This window comes from Muscardinus avellanarius (assembly GCF_963383645.1).
Source record: "Muscardinus avellanarius genome assembly, chromosome: 16".
Taxonomy (NCBI): domain Eukaryota; kingdom Metazoa; phylum Chordata; class Mammalia; order Rodentia; family Gliridae; genus Muscardinus; species Muscardinus avellanarius.
The window spans coordinates 2,164,384-2,183,237 of record NC_137802.1 but is presented as its reverse complement, the minus strand read 5'-3'; the positions used below and the strand labels follow the sequence as shown (position 1 = coordinate 2,183,237).

General features: G+C 66.8%; 2 protein-coding genes across 2 annotated transcripts; one reads left to right on the top strand and one right to left on the bottom strand.

The window, feature by feature from the left end:
* Nucleotides 1-3,926: 3,926 nt before the first annotated feature.
* On the bottom strand, nt 3,927-7,153 carry ATP5F1D (ATP synthase F1 subunit delta). Its single transcript, XM_080712286.1, has 5 exons — nt 7,010-7,153; nt 5,934-6,087; nt 4,389-4,477; nt 4,170-4,295; nt 3,927-3,966 (listed from the first exon to the last, which is right to left on the bottom strand). Exons 1-4 carry the CDS (start codon nt 7,148-7,150, stop codon nt 4,173-4,175), a joined length of 507 nt encoding a protein of 168 aa, XP_080568412.1. The 5' UTR covers nt 7,151-7,153; the 3' UTR covers nt 3,927-3,966; nt 4,170-4,172.
* Nucleotides 7,154-12,707: 5,554 nt separating this feature from the next.
* CBARP (CACN subunit beta associated regulatory protein) lies at nt 12,708-18,253 on the top strand (the record flags this gene model as incomplete). The annotated part of the gene is made up of 9 exons (XM_080713575.1): nt 12,708-12,800; nt 12,890-13,029; nt 13,119-13,183; nt 13,508-13,652; nt 13,757-13,928; nt 14,055-14,195; nt 14,604-14,814; nt 16,406-16,586; nt 17,326-18,253. 9 exons carry the CDS (start codon nt 12,708-12,710, stop codon nt 18,251-18,253), a joined length of 2,076 nt encoding a protein of 691 aa, XP_080569701.1.
* Between the last annotated feature and the right edge of the window lie 601 nt (nt 18,254-18,854).

Below are 18,854 nucleotides of genomic sequence, written 5' to 3'. Positions count from 1 at the left end.
CCCGCCCTCTCCCCGCCCCCGTCGTCACGGCGCCCAATGGGAGCGCGGCGGGGGCGGAGCCGGCGCGGCCTGGGGCCCGCCCCCGTACCCCCGCCCGCGCCCGCAGCCATTCATAAGGCCGGGAGCCCGCAACAAAGGGCGGGCGGGCCCGTAGGGGCTGGGGACCCCGGCCCGGGGCTGGGCCGCCTCCCGTGCCGGCCCCCTGGGCCGCGGCCTGGGCGCGGGGAGGGGGCGGCGGCCTTTGTTCCCGGCGGCGGGAGGGGCAGGAAGTCGCGGGGCCGCCCCGCCGCGCCGGTCCGGGAAGCGGCCGCCTGCGGAAGCGGGAGCGGGAGCCCCTGGCCGCGTGGCCGGCGTCCCGGGCAGGGCGCCTCGGGGACGATCCCGCCGGCCGCCCTGCCCCCGCCCGGGCGGGTGGGCGTGGAGGCCAGGGCGGGGCGCGAGGCCGGGGCGGGGCCCTGCGCCTCGGTGACGTGGCCGCGGCCGGGGCGCCCCTCCCCAGCCGGTGCCACCTCGCGTCCCAGCCTCCCCCCGCTCCCCCGGGCCCGGCCCGCTTCCCGAGACGCGCCCGCCCGAGCCGTGACGTGTGCGGCGTCCCCGGCTGCGCCCGCGCGGCTTCGGGCGGCGGTGAGTCAGCAGCGCCGGCGCGCCCCCTGCCGGCCGCTCCGGGGAGCGCCCGAGCCCCGGGGGAGGGGCCGCCGGGCCAGAGGAAGGGGCGCGGGGACCCGGGCCTGCGGGCCAGCCCGGCAGGGGCTGGACACCGCGTGCCGAGGTTAGGACCGCAGGTCCTGGGAAACTGAGGCCCAAAGCCACCAGCTCAAGGTCACTGCCCGGGAAGGGGGAGTGCCCCGGGGGGCGGGGCGGGGGCTGCGGTCGGCCCGGGATCCGACCGCGCGGAGCCCCTCCCACCCCGCAGCGGCGGGGGGGGGGCGGCTTCCCAGGCTCCAGCCCCGTGTTCCCAGCCGGACCCAGGAACAAAGAATTGTAGGGGCACCATGGACAGCCTAGAGTGGGTACCCCTCCCGGACCTGCGAGGTCCCGCCCCCCACTCACCGGGCGCTGCCCGTCCAGGGTCCCCACAGTCCAGACCTCTCCCTCGTGCGGGGCAGGCTGCGCGGTGGCCGGGAAGGTCTGGGGCAGAGCGGACGGCCCCGGAGCCTTTATCCGCGCCGCCTTCCCTCGGGGTGGAGTTTGGGCGGGCAGGGGGCGGGGGGGGGGGCCGAGCGGGTGGTGACGCAGCTGGCCCCCGCCCCTGCCGGCTGGCCGGGACTCGGGACGTCGTCGGTCCGGGACGCCCAGTCCCCAAGCTCCTCTCCGTAAGTGGGGACACCCCTTGGGTGCCTCCGACCAGGGGATCCCGCCGGTGTCGCCGTGGACTCGGTTGCACCCCGAGACCGGCTTTCGGGGCGAAGAGGCGCTCCCTGCCCCGCCCCCTTTCCTGCTGCCCGGCGCTTCCGCCTGGGGGCGCCCGCCGACGGGGGGGGGGGGGGCCGGGAAGGGGGGCCTGAGTCAGCAGCCTCGGTCCAGGAAAACAGGCCGGAGTCGAGTCACCTGCCAGGCAGTGGGGCGCCCCGGCCAGCTGCTTGGGCAACCAGGCCTCCCGCATCCCTTAACGGTGACCTCAGAGGGCATTCCTGGAGCGATTCGCCAGCGCCAGGCCGGCCTGGAGCCCAAGTGCCGCCTCTGTAAGCAAATGGGCGTCCAGAGCTCAGGGTCTCCATGCCAGCGAAGAGTCCGGCAGAGCCCGCCGGGCCCCCTGGCCTTTGCAGGGGGCGGCCACCCACTTTGTGGGCCAGGAATCTGCATTTGAGTGCCAGGTTATCCCTGGCTGGGTGGCTTTGGGAGGGTGACCTTGGTTGGGAGTGGGGCCCTCTGTCCAGAGAAGGGAACCCTGGGCCTACGGGGCCACCTGCCTTGGGTGCATTTATCTGGTTTCCTCCTTTATCTGGCCTGACCACCTCCACCTCCGCCCCGGGTGCCCCTCCCAGGGCAGTTCCTCGCAGGTCTGCAGCAGCTCCCACCCAGCACTCCCTGCAGCCTGGGGCCCCCCCACCCTGAAGTGGGCCGCACCCAGACACTCCCATCCTCGCGGGGTCAGGGCTAGGCCAGAGAACCTTGGAAAGGGAACTGAGGGCTGGGGTTTAAGGGGTGCAGCGCTTGGGAGGCTGAGTAGGGAGGGTTGAAGGTTCAAGGCCAGTCTCAGCAACTGTGACCGGGTTTCAAAAGAAAAATCAAGCCGGGTGTGATGGCCCACACCTATAATCCGGGTACTTGGGAGGCTGAGACAGAAGGATTGCAGGTTTCAGGCTGGCCTCAGCAACATTTTGAAACTAAGGGTCTAACTTGGAGGTAGAATGCCCCAGGATTTAATCCCCGTGTTTGCCCCTGGAGCTCAGAGAGTGGAAGGGCTTGGGCGCAGTGTAGGTGCTATGGGCCAGAGACCACTCGGTGGGAGAGGGCTGGCTGAGGGCGGGGAGCCCCAGGGCCTGTCGGGTCCCACATTTAGAGGGGCCGGTGGGGGTGGGGAGCTGTGGGCCCCTGCTCTCTGGTGGCAGGGGGCTACTGCTGGGGTGGGCAGTGCTCTGCCTGCCTGGCCCTTGTCACCTGGTTGTGCTGGTGGGGCGTGAAACTGGGAGCTGAGGAGTGGGGTCCGCTCTTAAAGGGGGCCCCTTGGAAACAAATGTCTTGCTCTGCCCCAAATGAATAAAGGGTGTGGGGCTGAACCGCCTCCTGGCTTGCTTCCCGAGTGGCATCCTGTGCTCCAGCGCCCTCCCCCACGCCAGGGTAGGAAGCCAGAGGTCTGAGTGGCACTTCTCGGGAAGGCCCTTGAGCTGCCCTAGAGCGGGCTTGCTGCAGGCCGCTGCGAGGCCCGGCCGGGGGCTCACACCTCATCTGGGGAGCACCGCCGGCTGTCACGTGCGGGGTGGGGTGCGCTCTCCAAGACAGTAGGTTTGGTGAAGGTCCCCACGGGGATTCTGCCCTCGTGACCCCAGACCGGCATGGGCTTCTTGGCCTGGGGCTGAGGAAGGCCCCCACTCCTTAGGCACGCCCTGAGGCCTCCAACGCAGGCAGCAAGCCTAGGCCCGCCTGTGGCCGGGGAGTCACGAGCACGCGGCTGAGATAGGCGGCACAGGGCCTGGGCGACCTCATCGCGGCCCCGGCTCCAGTGACAGGCAGGCCGACAGGCTCTGACTTTCCTGTCCTCACCCCTGCAATCGGCCCCGCCTCATTCCCAGAGCATGCTGGAGGAGACCCTGGCCCAGCAGCCACCAGCCAGGCATTGCAGGCTGCAGAGGGGGCGGGGGTGGTGCCCCGGCAGGACGGTGCCAGAGCCGCCCCACCCCATCTGGGGCGGTCAGGGGCCCGGGTGCTCAGAGGTGCCAGCACCACCAGGGATTAGGCGGCTGGCCAGGCCAGGGCCACCCACATGCTGGGCGTTCCCAGGACAGGCCTCCGTGGGAGCAGGTGGGGCCTGCCTCTTCCCAGGGCCCAACGGTAGGGAGGGCCAGTCAGGACCAGGCCCAGGCCCCAGAACCTGCAGTGGCCCCAGGAACCTGTCTTGCAGCCCAAGCCTGACCCAGGAGCCTCGCCAGCCCCCCACGCCCCCAGCCCTCACGCTGGCGTTGGCCTCTGTCCCCATGCTCTGGGGTGAGGCCAGCATGCCCCCGCTGCCTGGCCTGGAAGGCTGGACTACTACACAGCTGCCCTGCAACCCCCCTTACTCCCAAGTCCGTTCATCGAGGACCCCCGGGAACTCAGTCCTCCTGGGTTAGGAGGCCCCATTCCATAAGGGGGACACAGGGCACTCGAGGTGAAACGGGCCTGGATCAGAGCCCACCACCCCAGGTGACAGCAACAGAAGCAGCGCACAGGGGTCGGGTTTCCTCGTCTTTAATGGGGCGGAGCTAGGGCAGGTCCTCTTGCAGAGGCTCGGGAGGGAGCAGAGGCCCTTGGTCTTGGTGGCGAGCCCTGTAAGGGAAGGGGCGGCGGGCAGCCCGTCATTGGAGGGGACCTCAGGAGGAGGCGATGGCAGCCTGCGGGAGCATGCCCAGGGGAGCAGGCCCGGGCACCGCTGCCCCCTGGCGGCCGTGGCCAGCACAGCTTCCCCTGCTGAGGCCCAGTTCTAGGGTTTGGGGGCTACCCCAGGAGCCGGCTCCGTCCCCTGCACGCACCGCCTACTCCAGGGCCTTCACCAGAGCCTCGTTGGCCTCGATGCGAATCTGGATTTCTGCCCGAGCAGCCTCATCCGCGGCCCCCGACAGCTCGGCCTGGGCTTTCTCCAGATTTGCCTTGGCCGCCTGTAGGGGTGGGGAGGGGGTGAGGGCTGAGCAGAGACCCCAGCCCAGCCGCCGCCAGGGAAGCCCCGAGCACGGGTGTGCCCTGCTGCTCACCCCTAGGTCCAGCATGTCCAGCGTCACGGCCTCTTCGGCCAGCAGCTGCACCGACGAGTCGGCGTTGACCGTGACGGAACCACTGCTCACTGTGGAGGGAGAGGGAGACGGCTGAGCCCAGGGTGTCCACGCAGGAGCTCCACAGACACCCAAGCCCGCGTCCCGAGATGCCCACAGCTGCTAGCGTGAGTGGCCCCCAGGCCTTGCGCGAGGGGCAGCTGAGGGAAAACACCCCTAGAGAGACAGGAGGCGAGAGAGAGGGCCCAGAAGTCTGCAGGGAGGCAGCGCCCCTTCCTTGAAGACGGTCCTGTGAGCACCAATCGGGGCTCTGGGTTCAGATCACAGGGGTGTTCTACCTCCAAGCTACAACCCAGCCCTCTTTATTTTGAAATTACAAGCTGGGCGTGGTGGTGCACGCTTGTGATCCCAGCATTCTGAGACTGGAGGATCGTTCGCGGACAGCCTCAGCTACTTAGTGAGGCCCTCAGCAACTCAGCGAGACCCTGTTTCAAAATAAAGAATAATAAGCCGGGCGTGGTGGCGCACGCTTGTAATCCCCGCGCTTGTAATCCCCGCGCTTGGGAGGCAGAGACAGGAGGATCGCGCAGGTTCGAAGCCAGCCACGCTGGTTTAGGAGACCCTGTTTCCAAAAATAAAATAGGTCTGGGAGTGTAGCCCGGAGATAGACGGGCTTCCAGGAACCCCAGTACCACCAAAAAAAAAAAAAAAAAAAAAAAGAATAATAAAAAAAAAATAGGGCAGGGGGTTTTAGCTCGGAGGTCGAATGCCCCTGGGTTCCATCCCCAGACCCACAAGAAAAATAAAGAAAGAATAAAAAAATAGAACTGGGTGTGGTGGAGCAATTGTTAATCCCAGCATTTGGGAGGCTGAGACTGGAGGACCGTGGTTTGTGGACAGCCTAGAGTAGTGAACCCTCTGCAACTTAGTGAGACCCTGTTTCAAAATAAAGAATAAAAAATAGGACAGGGGGTGTAGCTCGGAGGTGAAATGCCCCTGGGTTCTATCGCCAGACCCACACACACACAAAAAAGGGGCAGGGGGTGTAGGTCAGAGGTTGAATGCCCCTAAGTTCCATCCCCAAACCCACAAAAAAAAAAAAAAAGAAAAGAAAAGAAAGAAAGAAAGAAAGAAAATTGCATTTAAGTTGCCTGGACTGGCCTCAAACTTGCAACCCTCCTGTCTCAGCCTTCCAAGTAATGTAGTCACAATGTGTGCCACCATCCCGCTCAAATCTCGGCTGTACCGTGGAGACGGGTGCAGGGAAGGACTTTCTCAGACTCGGTTTCTTCCTGCACAAAACGCCTTCCTCCGGAACGTGGCCCCCCACTTCGCTCCTCTCCCTAGCGCTCCCCACTCGCCACGCCCCGGCGGTGCTGGTGGGTACAGGGCTGACTGCCCCTGCAGGGTCCTGGACGGCCACACGAGTGCCCAGCCCTGAGGTGCACACATCTTCCCTTTTGTGGACTCAGCCGATCACGGCCCAGTGAAGACCAGAGGCCCCTGCCTGACGCTCACCAGACTAACCAAAGTACTTAGTAGTGCTTCCGTCCTCTGCGTGGACCACGACCAGCCCTGGCCGCAAGACCTGCAGGGTGGGCACGTGGGCTGCCAGGATGCCGAAGGAGCCGGTCAGCGTGGGCACGTCCACCTGCCGGACGTTGGCACCGTTGAAGAACACCTAGAGAGGGCAGTGCAGGGGAGCACGTTGCTGCTGGCAGCTCCCGGGCCACTAGGCACTTGGCCTTTGTGGCTGCAAAATGGATGCACGCGTGACTGCGGCCTGAGGGGGACAGAGAAGCCCCTGCCTGGCTTTGGTCTTGACCGCAGGTGCCAGCACGGGGAGGCGTCCCGGCCCTCACCCAGAGCTCTGCCAAGAGAACCTAAGTAGAGACAGGAGAGGTACTCGGGAGGAACTTTACAAGAGCATCCGGAGACACAGAGAAACGCGTGCAGGTGTCAGTCTAGTCCTTGGGACTCAGATCTGGGCAGGAGGATGGAGGGGTAGGGGGACAGTGGCCTGCCAGGGGCCAGGGGCGACGGCCTCTGCCAGCGGGCCCAGGAAGGGGTGAGGGCAACCCGGCTGTGGGCAGTCGGATTCAGGACGACTGCGAGAGGGCCAGGTTTGGCATGCAGGTCCAGCGATCCTGCCGCCAGGGACATTAGTGAGGGTCCAGGGCCAAGCCGGGAGGGCACCCAGGAAAGGGTGGGCGGCCTGGGGCGGGGGCTCGGGTTTCAGAGGGAGGGGTCCCCCCCCCCTGAAAAAGAGCTGGGGAAAGCCGGGGGGGGGGGGCGGGGGGGCGCACGCTTCCAATCCCAGTCCTTGGGAGGCTGAGACGGGAGGATCGAAGGTTCAAGGACAGACCCTGCAAGTAATGAGACTTATCAGCAGAGCGAGACCCTATTTTTTAAATAAAGATAAAATAGGGCTGGATGGCCCCCGGCTCAATCCCCGGTGGCGCGCACACACAAGCCGAGGCCGGGACAGGGCCGGGTCCTGCGCCCCGCGGCTGGGGGAGCCGGCCCCAGGCCGCTCGCGGGAAGGCGCGGGTCGCGGGGAGGAGTCGGCACCCTGGGGTGCCGTCGGGGCGGGCGCTCCGGACCTGCGTGGGGGAGGCGAAGGTGAAGGACATCTGGCCCGGGGCGGCGGCGGGCGCAGGGGCGGCGGCTGCCTCGGCGTAGGCCCGCGCTTGGCGCACGAGACGGCGCAGGCCCGAGCGGCGGAGCAGCGCGGAGGGCAGCATGGCGGCGGCAGGCGGGCGGCGGCGGCAGAGGACAACGAGCCCCGGCGGGAACGACGGCCCGGAGGACTAGAGGACGACGCTCGGGGGCTTCTGGGAACCGCAGTCCCGGCGAGCGCGCAGGCGCACACGACGACTTCCAGCGGAGCGCGCGTGACGTCAACGCGCCGGCCGCGGCGCGCGTTGCATGCTGGGGGTTGTAGTTTTCCTGACTCAATGCGCATGCGGGATGTGGACGTCCCACTATGGGGCCTTAATATCAGCCCCCGGAGGACCGGCCGCCTGGAGAGGAGGGCAGGAGGAGCTCTAAACTGTTGGGCCGGCGCTCGCTGGATCCTGAGCCCTGCAGAGACCTTTGGGAAACAAGAGTTCCGCTCTGGCGTGGGAAGGAGTGTTCAGCAGGCATTGACAGCATATACAAATCTATGGCGTGTTTGGAGTTACAAGCGCTGGGGGAAAAAAAAAGCTATCCGTCTAGTCGTGTCGCACACTTATAATCCAGTATTTGGGAGCCCGAGATCTGAGGTTTGCAGGTTCGAAGCAAGCCTCAGGAACTTAGCGTGACTCTAAGCAAGCTAGTGAGGCTTTATTTATTTATTTATTTATTAGGTGGCACTGGGGGTGGAACCCAGAGGCTTTCTACCTCCGGGCTATACTCCCAGACCTTTTTTATATTTTATTTGGAAACAGGGTCTCACTAAGTTGCTGAGAGCCTCACTAAGTAGCTGAGGCTGGCTTCGAACCCGTGCGATCCTCCTGTCTCAGCCTCCCAAGCGCGGTGATTACAAGCGTGTGCCACCACGCCCGGCTGAGACTATTTTGAAAGAAAGAAAGAAAGAAAGAAAGAAAGAAAGTCAGACGTAGTGGTGGTGCATGCTTGTAAACCCAGTACTTAGGAAGCTGAGACAGGGGGATCGCAGGTTCGAGGTCAGCCTCAGCTACTGAGTGAGGCTCTTAACAACTTAGTGAGACCCTGTTTCAAAATAGGGAATGAGAAATAAGGCTGGGGGTGTAGCTTGGAGGTAGAATGCCCCTGGGCTCCATTCCTAGTACCGCAATAAAGAAAAAGGCTGGGGGTGTTACTCTTAGGTAAAATGTTTCTGGGCTCAATCCCCAGTTTCGCAAAAAAAAAAAAAAAAAAAAAAAAGATAGATGGGAGTTTAGTTCGGAGGTAGAATGGCTCTGGGTTATCCCCCCCCCCCAAAAAAAATCAAGCTGAGACAGGGATAGGGTGGGCCGACTGCATCCGAGCGGGGCACCGCACGCGCGGGCACGCGCCAGCAGGGGGCGCGCCGGGCCTGGAAGTGCGCTCGCGCTCCCCGCCCGCCCCCGCCCGCCCCCGCCCGCCGCTGACGCAGGAGCGCGTGCGCGGGCGGCTCCGCGGGCTCTGACGTCAGCCGTGCTTCGCGCAGCCTCGCTCGCGGCCATGACGTCACCGCCCCGCCTCCGCGCTCACGCAGGTCCGCGGCCCCAGCAGGGCCCGGAAATGTGCAACTGGGGCCGGGACGTAGCCTGGGGAGGGTCTCTGGTCTGGAGGGCGGGCGGGGGGCTCTCCTCCAGGGGCGCAGGGCGGGATGGCGGTCTCACCTGGGCCTACGCCGTCCAGGGTTCCTCGTACCCATGGAACCTGGCCCTTTGCTAATGCCAGGGTCCGGGCCCCTGCAGTGACCAGCGCCCCTGGGCCCCAGGATCCGCGCAGCAGGAACCCCCGCTTCCTTGCATAGGTGATTCCTTTGTCCACCTGCTAGTCAATTAAGAAGGGAGCCTTTCCAGCTGTCGTGGCGCGCCAGGCTGCAATTTCAGTACTTGGGAGGCTGGCGCGGACAGATGGAAGGTTCAGGGCCAGTCTGAAGGCCTCGGCAATTTAGGGAGAGGTGGTTTCCAAATTTAAAAAAATATCAATAAAATAGGAACCGGGTGTAGTATTGTAACTCGGGTAGGAGGAGCGCGGGCTTGAGGCCGGCATCAGCAATTTATTGAGACGTGTGTGTGTGTGTGTGTGTGTGTGTGTGTGTGTGTGTGTTGGCGGTGGTACCAGGGATGGGACCCAACGGCGTTCTTCTTCTGAGCTACACCTCCAGCCCTATTTTGTTCTTTATTTTGGAACAGGGTCTCACTAAGTTAAGGAGGGCCTCACAAGTTGCTGAGGCCGACCTGGAACCTGCGATCCTCTTGTCTCAGCCTCCCAAGTACGGGGATTACAAGCGTGCGCCACCAGGACCGGCTGTTTCGAAATAAAAAACGAAGAGGGCTGAGGGTGTGACTCAAAAGTAGAACGCCCTGGGTTCAATCCCCAGTACCTAAATAAATAGGTAAATAAAGGAAAAAGCTAAGACTTGACCACTTCACTGCGCTGCTGGGAACCATGCACTGATCGTGCTCCCCTTTCTGAAAACACCTATTTTGCCCTTGCTTCCTGGAACCTTTACTCACTTGGTGGCCGTTCTTTCCTGTGTGCCAGCCCTGTGCTGAGCCTGGGGACACAGCCACAAAGAGGTTCACAAAATGGGTGTGGTTGCACCTGCCTGTAATCCCAGTACTTGGGAGATTGAGACAGGAGGATCCCAAATTGGAGGACATTCTCAGTAATGCAGCGAGCCTCTCAGCAACCTAGTGAGACCCTGCTTCAAACACAAAAACTGAACGCCGGGCGTGATGGCGCACACGTGTCATCCCAGCATCTGGGAGGCTGAGACCGGAGGATCGCGGTTTGCTGACAGCCTCAGCTACTTAGTGAGGCCCTCTGCAACTTAGCGAGACCCTGTTTCAAAATAAAGAATAAAAAATAGGGTAGAGGGTATAGCTCGGAGGTCAAATGCCCCCCTGGGTTCCATCCCCAGACCCCCCCCCACACTAAATAAATACATAAAAACTAAGCCGGGCGTGGTGGTGCACGCTTGTAATCCCAGCATTTGGGAGGCTGAGACAGGAGGATTGCGGTTTGAGGACATCCTTAGCTATTTAGGGAGGCCCTCTGCAACTCAGAGGGCCTATTTTAAAAAATACCCGTTTTAGCCAGGCGTGGTGGCGCAGGCTTGTAATCCCCGCGCTTGGGAGGCTGAGACAGGAGGATCGCACAGGTTCGAAGCCAGCCTCAGCTACTTAGTGAGGCTCTCAGCAACTTAGTGAGACCCTGTTTCCAAATAAAGTATAAAATAGGTCTGGGAGTGTAGCCTGGCGGTAGAAGGGCTTCCAGGAACCCTAGTACCACCAAAATAAAAAAAAAAAAAATGAATAAAAAATAAGGCTGGGAGTGTAGCTCGGAGGTAGACCGCTCCTGGGTTCCATCCCCAGTACTGAAAAAAAAAAAAAAAAAAAAACAAATAAAGCTGCGGTCTGTGCGTGGGGGCACCGGCAGTGCCAACCCGGGCTCTGAGGTTGCCCTGGATCTGCCGCGTTCCGCGTCGGCGTTCTCTGGTCCGGAGAAAGTAATGTGTGTAAAGTGTAAAGTGTGCGGTGCAGGCCCAGGTAGCGCGCTGGGAAGCCGGCCAGCGCAGCTGCTGGCGGGGTGGCGGTGTTCAACCACTACGGAGCCGGTGTGTGCCGTCTAAGAAGTGGGGGAGGTGTCGGCTGGCCGCTGGGCCTTGCAGGGACAGCGCAAGGCACACACTTAGCGCCCACGAAGCCTTGGTGGGCTCCCCACCCCCAAAAGAGAGGAGGGGGCAGGCCCTAATGGGGCTTCAACTGACTCGAACCCCCGAAGAGCCGGCTGCTGGAGGCATTCCGCACGACTGTAAAGCGCTATGGTGGCAGGCGTGGTGGCGCACGCTTGGGGGGCGGAGACGGGAGGATTGCACGGTTCGAAGCCAGCCTCGGCTACTTAGTGAGGCTCTCGGCAACTCAGTGAGACCCTGTTTCCAAATAAAGTATAAAATAGGTCCGGGAGTATAGCCCGGAGGTAGAAAGCCCCTGGGTTCCACTCCCAGTACCACCAAATATAAATAAATAAATATAAAAAATAAAAATTAGGTGTCCGGGAGTATAGCCCCGAGGTAGAAAGCCCCTGGGTTCCACTCCCAGTACCACCAGGAAAAAAAAAAAAGAAGAGCTATGGTATTTCCCGCTCCATGAACCGGGCCCGGGGACACTAGTGGGCCTGACACTCTGCCACCCTGGCTGGGGTGTCAACCTGGGGACCCCCGGGCTGGGGAACTGAGCGCCCCCAGAGACCCCGGCTGCGCACCGCCCCTGCTCCAGCGCAAGGTGGACCCTCCGTGCACCCGAGCACCCCTCCCGGCCTCCCGCCGCCCCGAGCAGGCGCACCCCTGCGCCGCCTCCCGGGAGACCCCAGGGAGGCGGGTCGCGCCTCTGCGGGGGGGCGCAGGCTCCGCCCCCCGCCCCCGCGGAAGGGCCGGGAGGCGGCGGCCGCGCAGAAGGAGCCAGACGCCGCGGCGGAGCGGAGCCGAGCCGAGCCGCGTCACGTGCCCGCCGCCCCCGCGCGCGCGCTCCATTCATAAATTCCCCGCCGCTCCCGGCCGCCGCTGTCGGAGGAGCCCGAGCGCCGCGCACCCCGCCGCCCATGGGCCGCTCGCCCCGGCGCTGAGGTAGGCCGGGGCGGGGGGCGGGCTGCGGACCCCGGCCTCAGTTTCCCCCGGCGAGCCTGGGGGAGGGCCCCCCAGCCGTCTCCCCGGGCGCCATCCCTGCGCGGCCGCCCCACCCTGCAGCCTCCCCGCGACGGGCGAGCCCCGCTGGGCCTCGACCCCGCGCGCCGGGGCTATACCCGCCCCTGGCCTCAGTTTCCCCACCGGCCAGGCGCGCGAGCCCGAGGGGCTGGCGACGGCGGGGCCTGCGCGCGCTGCCTGGGGGAGGGGGCTCGGGCGCGCGCTGCCCGCCCCGGGCATCCTTTATCCCCGCGTGGCTCGGATGCAGCTTCCAGGCTGCCCCCCTTTCGGGTTGCTGCCCCCCCCCCGCCCCAGCCTCAGTTTCTCCCCGGCTGGAGCCGGCCTGGAGGGCGGGCAGCAGCCATCTTGCGGGCCCGGGGCGCCCCTGCAGGAGGCCGCCTCCCCCGCGCCGCCTCTGCCTGGCTGCCCGCCCCCCGCGCGGCCTGCGCACGGTCGCCATGGGAACCAGATTCTCTGGGCCGCGCTGATGCGCCTCCTTTGTCTGCTCCACCCCCAGCGTGGGCACCGGAGGACCTTTACCTCCGAGTCGTGACTGGGGGGCCGCCCCCCACGCCGGGGAGGGGCGAGCCGCCCCCCGCCCGGGCCCAGCTCCTCCGCGGGGGCGGGGGGCGCGGGGGGGCACGCGGGGACGCCGCGACCGTGCTCGGCCTCTCCTGGGCTGCGCAGCCCGCCCTGCACACTGGCTGTGACACACGCGCGCACACACGCGCGCACACGCACCCTGCCACCTCCCGGGCGGCAAAGATGGCGAAGGGGAGGATGGCGAGCCCCGGACAGGAGCCCCGCGCCGGCCTCCCTGGGCGCTCCTGAGTCACCGGCGCCCAGAGCGGGCTTCTGCTCGGGGTGGGGGCGGGGGCAGCAGGGCGCATCCCCCTGGCCTGTGGGAAGGGGCTGGAGCTGAAGCGGTCTTGTGACCCCCCAACCCCCACAGTCTCAAAATGCAGCCCACGGCCACCATGGCCACCGCCGCCGCCACCACTGCCACCGCCGCCCTGACGACGTCATGGGAGAACGTCACCAGCCGCCCCACGGTGGGTGACGGGGGGAGGGGGGGACGGGGGGGGGGCGGGATGGCGGAGCCCCGCCCGCCCGCGAGGCCCTGACCCCAGCCCCTGCGCAGGCCGAGCCCGACCCCATCCTGGACAACTACGTGCTGCTGGTCGTGGTCATGTCGCTGTTCGTCGGGGGCACGCTGGTGGTGCTGTCCGGCGTCCTGCTCCTGTGCAAACGATGCTGGGAGGTCCACCAGCGCTTCAACAGGTGCGCCCCCCCCCCCCCCCGGGTGGCCCGGCCGCGGGGAGGGGCGGGGTGTGTCTCCGCCCCTCCCGCTCACCTGCCCCGCCCCCCAGGGCCATGGAGGAGGCCGAGAAGACCACCACCACCTACCTGGACAACGGCACCCACCCTGCCCAAGGTGAGGGGCCCGCCCGGCCCCCTCGGCCCCGGGTCGTCCGCTCGCCCGCCCGCCCGCCCCCTCGGGCCGCCTGACCGTCTGTGTCTGTCTGTCTCCCCCACCAGACTGGGCGCAGCTCGATTCCGACTCATCTATGTTTCCTTAACGCCCAGGCGTAGGTGCGCACAGGCGCGTGCTCAGGAGTGAGTGTGTGAGCGGATGAGCGAGTGCCCGCCCGCCCCGCCCGCCGCCCCGCCCTCGGTCGGCCCCGCCCGCCCGCCCCGCCCGCCCGCCAGGACGAGCCCCGCCCGCCCGGGGCCCACCCGCTCTTGGCTCTCCTCGCAGACCCCGACCTCCGGGGGGAGGACCCCGAGGGCCAGGACGTGGAGACCGAGCGGTTCCTGTCCACCAGCTCCACCGGCCGCCGGGTGTCCTTCAACGAGGCTGCCCTCTTTGAACAGAGCCGGAAGGCGCAGGACAAGGGCCGCCGGTGAGTGGGCGGTGGGCGAGGGCCTCCCGGGCCCCCCTGGCTGGGAGCCCCCCGGCCGAGGGGCTTGGCGGTGCAGCGCGTGTGGACCGCTGGGTGCCCCGCAGGTACACCCTGACCGAGGGCGACTTCCACCATCTCAAGAACGCCCGGCTCACCCACCTGCACCTGCCGCCCCTCAAGATCGTCACCATCCACGAGTGTGACTCTGGCGAGGCCAGCGCGGCCACCACCCCCCACCCCGCCGCTACCCCCAAAGACAGCTTGGCTATATTCCAGGTGAGGGCCGCCCCGGCCCCCACCCCCACCCCCCACCGGGCTGGGCGGCTCCTTTGCGGTTGGGGAGGGGCCTGGTGGTGCTCTTTGACCTGTCCTGCTTCCTCCCCACCTGGCTCTGTCCCACAGCCCCCGGGGAAGGCCCTCACCGGCCGCTCCGTGGGCCCCAGCTCCGCCCTGCCAGGTGACCCCTACAACTCGGCCGCGGGTGCCGCGGACTTCTCGGAGATCAGCCCTTCGACATCCAGCGACTCTGGGGCAGGCGCCACGGTGAGGGGCTCCCCTGGGCTCCCAAACCTCAGGGTGTCTGCTGGGATGGGGGTGTCCCCCTCCCTGCTCACAGGCGGACACCTGTCGGTCAGGGCCTTCCTTTCTGATCTTTGCTCCCGGGAGGAAGGGACAACTAACTGCCTGGGATGAGAGCCCCCAGACACACACGGGATACCCCAGGTTGCCCCCGCAGGACTGAGGCTGCGGGAGAGGGCGTGGCCAGAACCAGCCCCGCCCACCGGCCCAGGGGGGTTGCCCAAGGGCAGAGTTGGCCTGAGGGAGGCCCACCCTCCACTGAGAGCCCCCCCAGCAGATCCCTCTAGGGGAGGTTCTGGGGTCTCAGGACTCGCCCGGTACTTGGATGGGGCTGGGGGCAGCATGGCTGAGAGCCATCCTGTCCCCTTGCAGTTAGATGTGGGTACCAGGAGTGCCAAGGCTGGCGGGCCCGGGGCTGCAGCGGGGCCTGGCGACGCGGCCTCCGGCTCCGGGCCGGGCACCGTGTTGCAGTTCTTCACGCGCCTGCGCCGCCATGCCAGCCTCGATGGGGCCAGCCCCTACTTCAAGGTCAAGACATGGAAGTTGGAGTCCAGCCAGCGGGCGTCCAGTCTGGACACGAGAGGCGAGTCCCGGTGCCTGGTGGGCAGAATGCCCCAGGGGTGCCACCCTGGGCCACGAGGTGCGGCCCCTGTGGTCGGGGATCAGCGTCTGCACCAGGCTAGCCAGTGGCCTTACCGAGGCTTCTCAGCTGGTCAGGAGGATCTAGGGCCTGGCTGTTGGGGCCCCTGGAGTTCCGAGGGTGGCAAGGGGGTTCTCCGGGGACCCCCACCCAGTCTTCTCCAAGTCCTTTTGACCGTGTCCACTTTGTCTCGAAGGAAGCGAGGGGGCTGGACTGGATCGGGAGTCAGTCAACACTTTCTAGTCTAAGGCTCTGCCGGAACCGTAGTATTTTTGCTTTCGGGGGCAGATGGTCTCAGCTACTGGGCGCTACTATTGGGGCTGGAAGCAGCCGGAGGCAGTGTGTCAGTGAATGAGCGTGGCTGCCTGCCAGCTAAACTTTATTTCCAAAAACGGGGAGGGCGGACATGGCTTGTGCAGCCTGCTGACCCCTAGGGATAGGGCTGCCTTATCCTGAGCCCAGGGCGGGACCGTGAGTGTGGGGGTGGGGCAGAGGAGGCCCAAGCAGCAAGAGCCATCCCTGCCCAAAGGACCTCAGTCGGGTGACAGGAGGTGCCTCCCGGGCCTCAGTGTGAGTCCCAATCGGTGCCTGGTGGGGGCTGGCCACAGTCAGCGTAGGGGGAGGGGGCGAGTCCTCCCTCTCCCACCCCAGCCCACCATGGCGGCTTCTGGGGAAGTCCTGTAAGCTGTCAGCTGGGGGGCCGTTCCGGTGAGAAGATGCATATTCTGTGATGCCCCTGTGATTCCTGGTGGAAGATGACTAGTCACTGGCATCGCAGAGGCGCCCAGAACCTGTTTGTTGGGTGGCGTCCCTCCCCACCCTGAAGCCTGCCCACTGGCTGCCCTGTGGGAGGAGGTCTGGGCTCCTGGCCAGAGGCCCTCAGGCAGGGGTGAGGCCGGCACCTGAGCCCCCCCAGGCCTGGGTGCTGCCCGTGGGAGAGGGTCTTCCTCCCAGGCCCCCACCTCTTGGCCTGCCCGCCCACACCTGCCACTGTATCCGCCACTAACGCCCGAAGCAGCCCAGCCAGACAGGTCTGGCTAAATTGCTGAGGCTGGCATCTCAGCCTCAGTGATCCTGTCTCAGCCTCCAGAGGCTTGGAACTTCCGCCCAACCTGGTGGCTTTTTTTTTTTTTTTTTTTTAGTTTATTTTTCTCTCGGTACTGGGGATGGAACCCAGGGACATTCTACCTCTGAGCTACACTCCCAGCCCTATTTTTTTTTTAAGTTTTTATTTTGAAACAGGATCTTACTGAATTGCAAAGCGCCTCACTGAGTAGCTGAGGCTGGCCACGACCCTCGAGATCCTCCTGTCTCAGCCTCCCCAGTGCTGACCACACCAGGCTAGCCTGAGGCCTTTTAACTTAAGGCTGCCCTCTGGCCTCAGCTTTTGTGTTTCCTCGCCTGTGTTTCAGTAGGAACACACACTCTGGGAACCGCTGTCCACACCCACCCGGCCCCGGGAGCTGTCCGCTCGGGTCTGCAGTGCGGGTTTGTTGGGGGGCACCAGCAGGCTGACAGCCCTTCCTCTGCCCAGGTTCCCCCAAGCGGCACCACTTCCAGCGGCAGCGGGCAGCTAGCGACAGCGTGGAGCAGGAAGGGGATGCCCCCCAGCAGGCCTTCATCCAGTACATCGCCCGCGCAGGCGATGCCGTGGCCTTCCCGGCCCCCCGGCCCTTCCTGGCCAGCCCTACCAGCCCGCCCCCCACTCTCGGCAGGTATTTTTCAGTAGATAGAGGTGCTAGGAGTGGACCCGTGGGCCCCTGCCCTGCTCCGTCCCCCCTAGGTGGCCCAGGGAGCGCCCTCCTGGCCTTGTGGACCCACACTCGCGCCTAGCAGGGCTCCAGCGAGGACCAGGGAAGGAGGGAGAGACTGGATCAGGGTAGGTGGGTGGGTGTGGCCCTGGACGAGGATGGTCTCGGGGGTCCCCAGGATGGGACCCGGCCCAGGCCAGGCCGCTGGGGGCAGGTACCCATCTTGGTGCTGTGGTTTCCTGCTGGAATCCGAGGCCGGAGGGGCTCCTGGGTGGCTCCGGGTCCTCTCAGGTCCCACAGGGATGGACAGTCTCCTCCCAGAAGCCCTTCTGACTGCTTTCTCCAGTACTGTCCCCCGACCCCTGGCCACCTTCAGGAAGCCCCTGCCCAAACCAGTGGGGTGGGACCCCCCGAGTGCGGCAGGGTGCTCCCAGATAGGCGGCACGCCCTTGGCCCTGGCCGAGGCTGATTGATCCCCCTGGTCCTATCAGCCCGTGACGGGTGGGAGAGGTGGCCCACCCTGCCTGCCGTGGCAGCCCATCTGAATTCACCGGGGGCTGGTGCGTCCTGGTGCCCCACCTCGACCCTGGGGGGGGGTTAACGCGAGGGTGGCCCGCCCGGCCTCCAGGTCGGCAGCCCCCGGGGCCCTGTGCCACCCTCCCCGGGCGGCGGCGGGCTCTGACGTTCCCTGCCTGGCTTGCAGGCTAGAAGCCGCCGAGGCAGCGGGAGGAGCCAGCCCCGAGTCCCCGTCGGAGCGCGGCCCGGGCCCGGGGCCTGAGCAGCCGCCGCCGCCGCCGGAGGCGGACGCCGAGCAGGCGCAGGCCAGCTACCGCGACCTGTGGAGCCTGCGCGCCTCGCTCGAGCTGCACGCGGCCGCGGCCTCGGACCACAGCAGCAGCGGCAACGACCGCGACTCGGTGCGCAGCGGCGACAGCTCGGGCTCGGGGGGCGCGGCGCCCGCCTTCCCGCCGCCCTCGCCGCCGCCGCCGCCGCCGCGGCCCAAGGACGGCGAGGCGCGCCGCCTGCTGCAGATGGACAGCGGCTACGCCAGCATCGAGGGCCGCGGCGCGGGCGACGACGCCGCCGAGCCCCCCGCGCCCGCGCCGCCCCGCAGCCCCCGCGCCTGGCCGCGCCGGCCGCGCCGCGACTACAGCATCGACGAGAAGACCGACGCGCTCTTCCACGAGTTCCTCCGCCACGACCCGCACTTCGACGACGCGCCCGCCGCCGCGCGCCACCGCGCCCGCGCGCACCCGCGCAAGCAGTGGCCGCGCGGCCGGCAGCACAGCGACCCCGGCGGCGCGCGCGCGGCCCCGCCCCCCGGCGCGCCCCGCCCCCCGCGCGCGCCCCTGCGCCGCGGCGACAGCGTCGACTGCCCCGCCGACGGCCGCGCGCTCGCCCCGGCGGGCGCCGGCGACGACCCGGCCATCCCGGTCATCGAGGAGGAGCCGGGCGGCAGCGGGGGCTGCCCGGGCTCCGGCCTGTGCGCGGAGCCCGCCGGGGCGCTGCTGGACAAGCTGGCGGCCAGCCTCGACGAGAGACTCTTCCCGCTGCGCCTCGCCGAGCCCGCGGCCCCCGCGCTGGCCGCCGCCGCCGCCGCCCCCACGTCCCCCGACCGCAGCCCCGCCTAAGCCTCGCGCCCCGCCCGGCTCTCCGCGCGTGCGGGGAGGCGGCGCGGACCCGGAGGCCTCGTCCCCGGCGCGCATGCGCGGGGCAAGCGCGAGGGGCGCGCCTCGCGGGGGCGCGCGCGCAGATCAGAGCCGTCCTCGCGCCCCACGTGCGCGCTCCCGCCGCCCTCGGGCGGCTCAGTGGGTCCCCGTGGGCGCGAGGCTCCAGGACTCTGGCTCCATCGGAGGAAGAGTGTCCAGTTCTCATTCCGGCCTCCGAGGACAACATGGACCGGCCTCGGCCCCAGACGGCCTGCCCGTGGCCCCCGCAGCCCCCCTGCGCGCACAGCCCCGCCCGGGAGCGCGCGGCCCACTCCAGGGCCCGCCGAGCATGGGCCGGGCACCTGCCAGGCGTGCGTGGACAGACAGGCCAGGGGCCGCGGGGCCTGAGGATTGAAGGCTCGTCCCAGGGCCAGAGGTTGGCCGGAGGCTGCGGCTGCCAACCCCCCCCCCACGCCCTTTACCTCACCGCGGCGTGTGCTCGCCCCTTGCCCCCCACTGACTCCGAGCAATAACCGCGCCCGCCGCTGCCAACGCTGCTGCTGCTGCTGCCGCCGCCATCGCC